Source organism: Anser brachyrhynchus (assembly GCF_964034855.1).
Source record: "Anser brachyrhynchus genome assembly, chromosome: 4".
Taxonomy (NCBI): domain Eukaryota; kingdom Metazoa; phylum Chordata; class Aves; order Anseriformes; family Anatidae; genus Anser; species Anser brachyrhynchus.
The window spans coordinates 37901140-37913499 of NC_137698.1; the positions used below are offsets into that span (position 1 = coordinate 37901140).

Genomic DNA, 12360 nt, shown 5'->3' on the forward strand with positions numbered 1-12360 from the left:
TGAGTAGTTCTCTAGAGAGCTTGCAATGCTCTTGAAAATGAAAATAGTTTATTCTTGATGCCATAAAAAAAAGAAAAGTGATTTTAAGGGAAGAGTAACACAACCTATGTAGTAACATACAAAACCAGCAAAGTCAGTAATGACAAAAGGTGTGATGCTTCACATTTTTCCAAAATTAGAAAAAAAAGGAGTGTGCAGTAACCAAGGTTGTGAGAGCTCGTGTAGGGTGGGGAAAGACAGACTATATATTACAAAGGTCCTGAAGAAAGAGTTGACAAGATTTAGAAATAGCCTGCATCTGGGGAGGGAAGGAGTCAGTAGAAAGCAGAGGAGTCAGTTTGAAAAGATGTCAGCTGGGTTGCAAGTGGAGTGACAGGAAGAGTGGTAACATTTTTCTCCGTGGTGATTCTACATTGTCCCCAAAGAAAAGAAAGCCATAAATGAAAAATTAATGAATTATCTTTCAAGTAAACCAAGTTGGTTTATTCCATGCAGAAACATTTTATGCTTGTGGTTACAGGTGTTAACATTAGTCTTTGTACAAAATATTGCTCAACTTGATTGCATGCTTGTCTTTGAGACTGGAAACACTGCACATGGTTTTTGTTAAAAGGTGTTTTAGTGGGAGAATGAACGTAAGAATAGAAATTGTTTTGTGATAAATTGTTACAAGGTGGTACTTAATTAGATGTAAATATCTACTTTCAATAAAGTACAGTTGATAATGTGCCTGTTTGAAAAGAAATGCTCTTGTGTGACAGTGCAGCAATGGCTCTTGAGGGAAGTAGCTGAGTCATTTCCTTTTTTGGCACTTTAAAATATTTGATTACTTTCCATGTGATATAACAGTACATTTGGAATCTTCTGATTTGCACCCACTTGTGTCTGCCTGAATTTCTCATTTACCTATCCATGCCCCTCTGTTTTTTGTTTACCACCATGTCTTCCTTTTCTTCGTTTCAACGTTATTCTAAAGATGAGGCACAGAAACTTGGTCCTAACTGCCTAAGGGACACTCCTGTCCTTACATTCATATCCATCAGAGTATAAGTAGCAGGAGACTTTTTTTAACCTATGTGAAACTTGACAGTTGTAGAAATTGTGGTCTGAGAAAGAAAGATACTTTTCCATATAGCAATAGTCAGTTTGTGGATAACTGTAATGGCATCCTGATGCAGTCTGGGTTTTCTGTGAGGAGCAGGTTAATGGGGACTTGGGCGATGTGTTCCCAGCAGACTAAATTGCTGCAAGAAACCCCAGAACACTTGCCTTAGCCAGCTGCAGCACTGTAGTGTGACCAGTGATGTCTGTGTGCTGCAGCAAGCTTAAACACAGGCAGCTGAAGTGAGCTAGCCTGTGGTTTGCGGTTCTGTGAAGCTTAGTGGAGAAATCACTGTTCAACATCAGGGAAAGAGTTTTCTCGTTAGTTTCAGGCACGAGAAAACAAAATAACAGTTCAGGAGCAGCGTAGGGCTGAGAAGGTCTGGAGGATTAATCAATTTGACTATAGCAAATACTCTCAGGCCAGAGTACTCCAGTGGCAGAAATTAGTCCTTCAGGAGGTTTTTCTCTTGACGCTTACCTCTATTCCATCTTGTGTGGCTTCAATATCATCTAGCTCAGGTAGAAATTACTGCTACTGCTGTTGCTCAGGTATATTAAGAGATTTAGGAGTTGTACTCTTCTGATTTGGAATTCTCACAGAGAGCCCTTGCATTTATTCAGGATTTGTGAAGAGAATCAGAACTTGTGCTTTATTGAATGATTGTATGTAAACAGATTACTTTGTCCATATGTTTTGGGAAGATTTATCAATGGCTGTTTACCTCATTCCCAAATATTAGTTCCAAAGCACATGGGAGATTAGCAGCTGTACATTTGACAAAATTTAATACATTCAACACTAGAAAAAAAATATCAAATTCTTTATACAAAGAAAGCATTCTGAAGGATGATTTGGCTTTATGTTTTAGACTTTTCATCATTTTACTGTGATTTTATAGGTTTGGAGATACCACTTTGCAAGAAAACATTAACCAGGAAAACCTAGAACTTCTAAAAGAATATTACAACCTGTTTACGGAAAAAATGCCTCCTGATTGTGAGTATAAGATAATACAATATCCAAATGGCTTTTAAAGGGTTTAATAGATGAAAGATTATAAGGATGTAGTATTAGCGCAATGTTAATGTGCTGTGTTTAGATGTAGGCCTCTATCCCATAATTTGTTCCATCAAGTTAAGCGCTTTGGGCCTGTTCACATCCCTGCTGAAGTCAGCAGTGATTGCAGGCCCAAGGCCATAGCAAAAACAACAGAAAGGTTGAAATGCAGTAATGATGAACCAAACAGCTCTCTTAAATTATTAATACGATATACTCTTTAATAATTCAAGTGGAGGACACTCCACGCTTACTATATTTGTACAGAAGTACTCGGTGGGAATTTTCATCAGTTTCACTCATTGCCTCTACTCTTCTTCCCAAGTATGTGTTAAGGTATGGCAGACTGCTTCCATCTGTATCTACAGATTTCTCAGTAATGAGCCACATCATAACGTCACTGATATTAATAGCATGGTTCTATTAGAATGGGTCCTACATTCAAATTTTATAGAAATGTGGCATCATAAACATAGTGTTCTGTTACTATGCTGAAAAGAAACACTGCAAGGACCATTTGTATCAATATAACCCTGTTAAAGCAGTCTTAATGCCTAAATTATATTCCTAAAACTTACAAATTGTGCAGGCTGGCTTTAAATAGCTTGGATTTAGGTCTCTGCCTGTTCCACTTGGGTAACTATGTTTGAACCTAAAGAACCTGTTGTCCTACAGGACGAGTTTGTAATTCCTCGTGGTGAATACTGCTGGTTAAAATCCTATGCAAAGCTTGTGCCCTCTTACAGAATCGCTTCTGTTGTGTTTTTTTTTGCTAATTATCCATTAAATGTATGTACTCGTAGTTTTATCTGATGTGCTACTCTATATACATACGTGCTTGTCTTTTATATTGGCAAAAATTTTCATTTTTTAATGAATCTGGCAGAAGTGAAAGCTTTTTTCTTAAGGGGTAAGGAGTATGACCATCAGTCCTCTCACATCTCTAATATTTTGAAAATTTCTACAGAAAGTCTCATACAATAAGTTAGCAATTAGTTTAGGTGAATCCTGCCAAGAAAGCTTCCTGAAAAACTAACCTCACCTGGAATTAGGTCTAAGGTAGATCTGTGACTTCATAAGTGGATCTGATTACATAAAATTTGTGTGCATATAGTATTTGCTCCTTTTCAATGACAGGAACTAACCTTGTACTGTCTTCTAGAAGGATTATTAGTGTGCTGCACAGTCTTCCTGGACTTCTTCCAGACTGTACAGACTTGCAAGAACCATGCTTGTCTAACTGATCATGTCTATTCTGGTTATTATTCCCTTCTTGCATTTTCTCTACCTCTGAGAACTGAGTCTGGTTTTTGTCCAAATTTTTACATAACACGATGTACCTTCTGGTTCCACTGCACTTCCCGGTTGCTCTGTGCCATTATATGATATCACTCTTTTGGCTTGGAGGAATGTGTGTTTTAAACCAGCTCTCTCACCTACATTATCCCCATACCTCTTTTCAGTGATTTTTTTTTTCTTTTTTTGGGGTAGGGGTGTTTTTTAAGAAGCAGGGTGAAGGGCTGGGGGGGTAGAGGGGCAGGAACACACATTCTCCAAGGTGTTCTGCCAGAGGACTTTAGTTCCTCCCTCTTAGGAAGATAAACCTCCATCCAAGCTAGCAGCAGCCCTGATTTTGTAGCCGTGTGAGAGCCATTCAGTATGGATGGCTCCATGATGGCTTTGTCACACCTTTCCAGATAGTTTCCTATAGTGCCAAATCTGTGCTACAAAATAAATGCGGGACCCATGTCACAAAGCGGTTAGCTACAAATAGAGCTCATGAACCCAGACAGAATTTGAAGACTGGCAGCCCTGTTGGCCAGGCTGTTGCATCCACCATCTTTAGGCAGCCTCGCTTCATATATTCCATTTCAAAGAATTAACCTTTGCACTCCTGTAAAGGCATTGACACCCTTGGTATTAGTTTTTCTCTCACCCCAGTAGTTTCCATTGTCTGTTCTAGTCTTCTCTCTGTTCCTAATTGTTGCAAGTTTTTAGTAGCATAAACCTGCATATGTCAAACATCAACTTTCTACTTAATTTTAGATGAACATGCGGTCAGTCTCCTGTTCCTTAGCCTTTTTAATTCTCTCCCAATAGGAAATTCTGAAAAAAATAAATAATGATGTGCCCCAAGAAAAATTCCTGTCAAAAATGCCAACTAAATATAATTGTTTAGGCACCAAAATAGCACACTTTCATTGAATAGTTAATGATAGTAAGAATACAGAAATATGATTTTTGTTTAGTAGCACATATGTAATTGAAATGATGCCTTAGTACTCAATTGAGCAGCTGAGAGCATAAAACAAGATAAAGCTGTGTCACAACTGATACTTGGTATTGCTAGTTTGATACCTAACACCCACAGCAACATCACCGTTTGAAGGTGGTATCCCATGTGAGAAGAGAGATGCATACAAGGTTTTGAAATCCTGCAAGCAAATATAGGTTTTCTTCCTTAGCATCATAATGCACATAGTAGTGCATATCTATTTCAACACACAGTCTATGAGTCTGTTTCATACTTCTAGGCTTCTTCACTTTATAATCTATGAGAATGATTTGACAGTTTAATACTGCTTTGTGGTACAAAGAATTTAAGCTATCAGTCACATCCAGTCAAGATGCAACTCATTTGACAATATTGTAAATTAGGATAATCTTGCTTTATTTGTGGTGAAGTCATCTCTCTGAGATGATGAATTTTCTGCTGTGAATCAAAGGAAAACTACTTTGAGGCAACAAAATGTTTACCTAGAGATATAGTCTCATAATCTGGAAGCATCTTTTTAGAGTACTCTTTGTATGCTGTATGTTTTCAAGGAACAGATGCAGGATAAGTATAATAGTCTAGGAGGTTCTGATGTATTTTTATATGCTCTGCATCATCTAATTCTATGGTCAGGAATTGTAATGTTCAGATCAAACAATCATCAGTAAAATTATTACAAAGCTGGTTTTAATGTATCTTTCCTGTATGGTGTTTTTGTTTGTTTGAGTTTTGGTGATGTTTCTTTTTTCTGTGTGGGCAGTATATATAGCACAACTTAAACATTTTTAGAATAGTTTTTTTCAATTACTTCTCACTATAAATTATGAAAAAGAAAAACTGTGGGATTCATTAGAGATGAAAGTTAAAAGCCTGTTGATAGAAGAGATATCATTCCAGCTATGACCAGATTGGGAGAGTGGATTTTGACCTGAATTATAGTAGTTGCATCATTTTTACTCCCTGAAATTGCATATAAATCATAGGCGTTTTGCTTTTTCCCCTTAGATGGAACATCCTGCTGTTTCTTGAGTGGGGGAAGTCAATGTATTTGCAGAAAAAGACTGATTTAATAGATTTGGTTTAATTTTGTCTCAATTGATTCTAAGACTTATTTTGCTGATACTATTACTGATTTTTTTTTTCTATTTCCTTAACATAAAAAGAAATCATTTAGAAAAACAGATTTTGGTTGTTTTCAAAACTACTAAAGATAAAGGTAACACCTAAAACAAAACCCTTCTATATATACACAACACAGAAGAGCGAATTAAATTGTTTACTCTTGAATTCCCTCTAGGTGTGTATGATAAACAAAACATCATCCTGTTTGGCACAACTAGGGAAAGTAGGTAAAACTTCATGTTTTAGGTAAACCTTGAAATTACTTTGTACTTCAAAATTAAATTCTCATATCGTTGCAGACTGAGCAATATCATATGTTAGATTTATGAGGGTGTTAAGTCCTGTTTAACCCCTGTAAATGTAGGTTATATTAGGAACTAAAGCATCATTTTATAATAAAAATGAGATGTATCCTTTTGAAAACAAAAGCAAAATATTTTCCCCTCAAAATAAATAAATTTTAAAAAAAGCATCAAAGCTGCTCTAAATACACTCAGTTATTTCTCTATCCATTTCCAATGAATGTCTGTAATAGTTGATGAACAGGACTACAACAAAGATTTGAATGTTTTCACCTTCCATTTTTAAGATGAAAGTTGAAGACATTTTAATTTACCAATGTGAAGCCCTCAGGGAAGATAACCCCATACTTAGAAGTAAGATTTGTTTATTCGCTAAATATTTCGCCAGTGCTTTCCATCCTGCATTCCCAAATGAGGCTGTAAATTATACACCTCTTCTTTAATAAGGACATCCTTCAATCAGCACAGCACTATCATCAACCTTACCATGATGATCGACCCTACCATTCTTTTTCTTTAGGCCTCCCGCATTTTCAAGAACAAAATGATTTAAAGGGATTACTAGAAAATCTTCATCAAAATATCCAGGCCAAGAGGAGAAAAAATGTAGAAATCATGTGGCTGGCTGCAACGGTAAGATCTTTTGTTTCAAATACATTCACATGATGTATTAATTTTCACATGCTTTCTGATGTAGTAAATGCAATCAATTTCAAGGATTTGATTGGAGAACTTAATTATTCAAGTAGGTATGCTGAAATGGTGCTCTAACTCTTCTGTTTTGTTGGCTTCTCATCCCACTCCTGAATATCTCTCTTCTTCCTACATTTACTGGTAGACCTAGCCAGAATTGGAAGAGGGAGGTGGTCTTGGTCACCGTGTCCCCATCATAGAATCATTTAGGTTGGAAAAGACCTTTAAGTTCATCAAGTCCAACCATTAACCTAGCGCTGCCAAGTCTACCACTAAACCATGTCCCTAAGCACTGCATCTACACATCTTTTGAGTACTCCAGAGATGGGTGACTCAGCTACTTCCCTGGGCAAGCCTGTTCCAATGCCTCACAACCCCAGGGCCTTTTCTTCAGAGATCCATTCATCTGCTGTATGGGCAAGCGTAATCTCTTCCCTGGATGGTTGTGCATAGCTGTAAATATATGACCTCATATGAGCTATACAGTATTCAGTTACAATATCTAACATTTTTTTGTGTAAAATCATGTTTTTAAATAACCAAGGTTTATATTATTTAATAAACATTGCTTTTATTCTTTAGTATCAGAAAGCCCTGAGGTATGATGCAGGATATGGTTCTTAAATATATATCATTATCATGCTTATCATTATCATATCATGCTTTTATCATTAGATTCCCCTCCCTCCCCGATTCTGTGATTTTGCACATGTATGTTAAAAACAAACAAACAAACCCAAACAGATACACGTAAAGACCTCAGGCTTTTCAGGAGTCTGAAATTTAAATAGGTAATTGTTTTAGATTTAGAAAAGTACCCTTGATGGCTCTGCCCATTTGTACAAGCAGAGTCTTGAGCCTTTGGTGTCCACTGAAAGTGAAAAGTAAGACCACGTGATTTGGGGAACTTTCAAATGCATGTATCCTTCAAGGGAAGTAAATATTTGATGCAAAGTGTCATTTATTATATTATTATATTCCATAATATTTTGCATGACTTTTCATTAACAATAGGAATACGACAATATTAATTATGTCTATATCAATAACACTGGTATAATTTTTTATATAGCTAATAAAATTTTTCTTTGGGTTAATCAATATTATCACATGCTATTGTAGTATAAATCCATTGTGCATAAAAATGTAAGCTTTTTTTTTTTCAGTGTCTGTTCTGCAATTACTGTGAAATGTTGCTTTGCAAAGAAGTAAAAGATAAATAGTCTGGGGTAATATAAGCTGAGCTACAAAGCATATGATAGAATTTACTTAATCTTTGTATATAGAAAGTTGTCTTCTATGATCTATTCAGGATTTCCTGAAAGTAATTTTACAGGTGAAAAACATTCTTTGGACATAAGTGCTTCAAGTTTTTCCTTCCCTGTATTGTATTTCTCTTACATTACTTTACATAACTTACATAACTTTCTGAAAAGGGTATTTATGGACCTGCTGATATACACACTGTTACACTATATTACACTTATACGTTGGAAAGTCAGATTTCCAGCTGTAAGAATACCACTGTTATAGTATATGAGATGTGAGTTTCTACATGGATATGTATCTGCACCTGCATGTAGTCTGGTGAGAACACATCTGCATTTAAAAAAAAAAAATACAGCAAAAAGCTTCTGCCAGTTGATACCACAAACATTTCTTATCCAAAGTATAATGGGACAGAGATTTAAATGTATATTTGTATTTCCTAAGCTAGACCCCTTTTTTTCTCTTATATGAGAAGAAATCAGCATATTGATTTATGCTTGTTTTAGTTTTCATTGTTTTACATTCTTTTATCATCCCCTTCTTAAATTTAATCACAGATAATAATTTAAATCTGAGTTCATGTGGAACATGAATAAAAATATTTAATAATAACGCTTATTAATGAAAAACAGACATTTCCTACATTCCCAGTATGATGAAGTGAGCAAAAGTGAGGATAAAATTCAAGCTGGACACATACCAATAGCTGTGTGTTCTGATATTATGGTATTACCGTAGATTGTTGTATTGTACCTTATTAGATTTCTTGAGCATCTGATCACTGTTTGCCCATTTTAATTATTTATTTTAACTGCTGCTGCTTAGTGAACAGAATTATTCGGAGGACTTATCTGTGCTGGACTATCATGTTGACCTAGATTTCTCTTTAAATCAGAAGCTAAGGATTTTTTTATCTGCTTATTTAATTTAATGGATTGTTTTCTACTTAATCCACTTTAAAATGATTGAGCCATTTGGATTGAATTTATATGCAAAATGAGACCTCCAGATTGTGGTTATGGCCATTTGCGTGTTGTGCCTAGAGTGTTTCTCAGATCAAAACCAACTCCAGCACTTCAGTCGGGTGCTGTCAGCCCGGATTTGGGCTTTAGTCTCCCCTCCTTGCCACCAGAGGCTGTCACCCATCCAGAATGATTACCTGGTTTTTGCGTAGGACTCATTTGATTCAAGTAGCCGTGGTGACTCACGGACTTCAAAAGACATGAGTGTAAAGAGAATTAATGTCTTCAACTAAGCTGTTAACTCTTTGCACAACATTATCAGCCCTACTTGACACTTTCTTAAAAAAATAAATTAAAATAAAAAAAGTCTTATAGTACATTATTTAAATTGCAATACAAATTCAAATTTTTTTTAAGCAAATATGCTTTACAGTTTTGAATTGTAGGAAGAAAACGCAGATTCTCCTTTAATATCATATACTTCTTTGGGTTCAAAGTTAGGTTCCGTTAATTCCCTGGACTTAACCTCTGAGATGTTACTCATCCTTACAAAGACCTTAAAAGGCTGCAAGTGTTGTCTAGGCCATTTACATTAAGAGGAATTTATGAGAATGCCAGTAATGGATTTTTTTTACAAGTGCTTATTTGCTGAAGTAATCTTATGAAGATCATGCTCCAATTCTATTCTGAAAGATGCTAAGTCAGTGCTCCATGGCCTAGCTGAAATGTTTCCTCAGGCTGAGGTGTGAACACTGTGATTTGTAACCTTGCCTTATTCTTGTAACTGTTTACTTTTGGTACTGTCCAGGGACAGAAGCAAGCAAAGCTTGGTTGAGAGGGTATTACCTTTTCTTAGGACAAATGATATCAGGGGAAAAATAGACCCATAATTGGGCACATCAGCTCTCTGACTTTTTTTTCTAGTAAACTCCTGTTTGAACCCAATGTATATCCTAATGGGCTGGTACAACAAGCAGTTGCTTCTTAAAGTGAGAAAGTATCCTTCAAATATGTCATAGTTCCCTTATCCCTTAGAATTTTGTCAGTATCAGGTGAAAGCAAGCACTCCGTGGCAGTCATTCATGTTAAGTTTTAATTGTTCTGGGTCACACACTGAACAGTTTAGCTGTTGAAATTAAGGACTAGTTTTATTTTCAGTATAAAGATGGATTTGTCTGCATCCATACCCTCATGAGGAATTAGTCCTTTGTGTTCTCAAGTCTGAGTTAAAAAAAGCCTTGTCAAAGTTTTTCTTTATTTTCTTTCAATGTTCATTAGGTGTTGAGACAATTAAGCTTTAATTGAATAGTGTGGTTGTCACAGAAAGTGAGAAAAAATTCAAGCAACTTTTTCTTTTATAGTCTAGACTAACATGAGCGCTTTATATTTCAAGTTCAGGAAATTGGATGCAGTGGTTTGGTAACCTGTAAATAAGTGTAGATGTTTTAGTAATTTGCTTAACCGTGATAAGAACTAGGAATAGTAGGTGGTTGTTGCTGTGTCCACCATCAGTTTGTTGCTTCACTTGGTCTGGGGCATGGGGACAGGATTGAGACTAGATTGCTTCTCTGACTTGGAGAATTAGGCCATCCTCCATGAACTGTGTTTTGTGTCCGAACCAGACCACTTGGGTGCTGGACGTCTCTCCTGCTTTGTACAGAACCTGTTCCTCATCAGTCCAAATATAAAACATGGTGCACGTGTCACAGTGCCGTCTTAATTGACTTCTGGTGATAAAACAGGAGGCAAGGCTTTCTACTGAAACAAAAGAAGACAAAAGATGATAACTCCACAGTTTGTTATGAAGAAATTTTTGTGTGGTACCTATGCATAAAGTTCAAGCATGTGCTTGAGGGATCAAGCGTTATGTGTGCTACAGTAAATATCAAGGGAGCAAAACCAGTATATAGACGGCAACTGTAGTGCAAGGTTGCGTGCAGCTCTCTCCTCAAACCAATAAGGCCTTCTTTTTCGTCAGTGGGCAGGTTATTTTCAGGCTTGTCCTCCTAATGGAGACCGTTAAGATCTGTTTTTAAGATGTTTAATTTGGACAAATTGGAAATGGGCGATTGATCAGTAGCTATCATCTTTTGGTCCTTTTTTTTTTTTTTTTAAGTGTTATGGCTGAAAATTTATAAAACAAAAGAGAAATTTACAGTCCCTTTCAGTGCAACATTTTCACCTTTTTGTGCCACTGTGTCAGGCCAGCATGTCCATAATCCTTAGAATATGAAAATCCGCAAGGCAGCTCTAATAAATAATTTAACTATAATGGCAGTTAAATCATATGTCAGCAGACACATGATTCAGGATTGAGTTACCACCTTTTAATACCAGTTTTCTTCTTGAGAAATATCGTTTTCTGTATTAGTTGTCTGTGGTTGTAGAATTGTGGGATCTTGACAGTCTGCAGGTGTGTAGAGAACCTGAGGAGCGAGAAGAGCAATCCTTTGACATCTGCTTGTGTTTCAGATTTGCCGCAAGCTGAATGGTGTCCGTTTCACCTGTTGCAAAAGTGCCAAAGACCGGACATCCATGTCAGTGACACTGGAGCAGTGCTCCATCTTGAGGGACGAGCATCAGCTTCACAAAGATTTCTTTATTCGGGCGCTGGATTGCATGAGAAGGTATGTGGAGATTATTTCACATCCCTTACGTTTTGAGCTGAGCCAGGAACTACTCTGCAGAGCTGGCTAAAGGTAGTTGCAAGTGTGTGATAGGCCCCAGTCCTGGTTTAGCAGAGAATCAACCAGCAGCGTGCCAGCTACTGATTCACTTCTGCATGCAAGGTCTTTTGTTTTAACACTGATGAACAGTTTCTGAGATTTATACGTGAAACCCTATGAAGTGCCACTCCACTGACTATAGAATTTGACCAAGGTAAATAGCCATCATTTAACGATTTCTTAGACTTTCACAAAGCTTAAAATTTTAACAACATTCTGTAACTCTAAATAAAAAAAGTTATTTTCTGTTTTTTTAGAATATTTTTGAAATGTTTATATGCTCATTAAAACATTCAGGTAAAATTTAGACAACAATGGGGAAGCTGAATTAGCTTTTGTTACAGATGGCAATTCTCATTAGGTCATGTTATTAAAAATAAAAGCAGGTTTGCATTCATGATGATTGCCACTATTATTTGATAAAAATCTTTACTGTGCTAAAAAAAAAAAGTTTCATTCTAAATTACAACTATGCAGAAACTAAGGCTGATATAGTCAGGACTGTGTAATTAGAATATGTAAAGATTTTTGGTTATGTAAGCCTTTGAATAGAAAAACAATTGAGCAAATGAGTTTTTATCATAAAATGAATCCAGGTGCTATATTCTCTAAAGAAACTGTTTCATTATTGGCATTAATGAATGCTGCATTATATATTGTATAAGAGTTGACAAAATTTATCCACAAGATTCAAGTAATATATAGCAAAAGTCTCTACAAGACTAACAGAAAATATTCTGGTCAGCCTGCAAGGAAGTAATGGAATTATTTCTTGCACTTCTGTGAAATACATAATGTGATTGTGAGTTGGATTTGTAAAGATTGTATCTAAGTACCAATCATGTTTAAT

The 12360-nt window shown here is 36.1% G+C and overlaps 1 protein-coding gene across 24 annotated transcripts in view; it reads left to right on the top strand.

Annotated features, from left to right (window-relative positions):
• INPP4B (inositol polyphosphate-4-phosphatase type II B) overlaps positions 1-12360 on the top strand; it is a 304962-nt gene that overhangs the window by 262148 nt on the left and 30454 nt on the right. For all 24 annotated transcript variants that reach the window (XM_080590944.1, XM_080590935.1, XM_080590949.1 and 21 more), the window contains 3 exons: positions 2004-2101; positions 6381-6493; positions 11257-11411. In XM_080590944.1, the coding sequence (XP_080447070.1) occupies positions 2004-2101; positions 6381-6493; positions 11257-11411 (366 nt within the window). The remainder of the gene's footprint in view (positions 1-2003; positions 2102-6380; positions 6494-11256; positions 11412-12360) is intronic.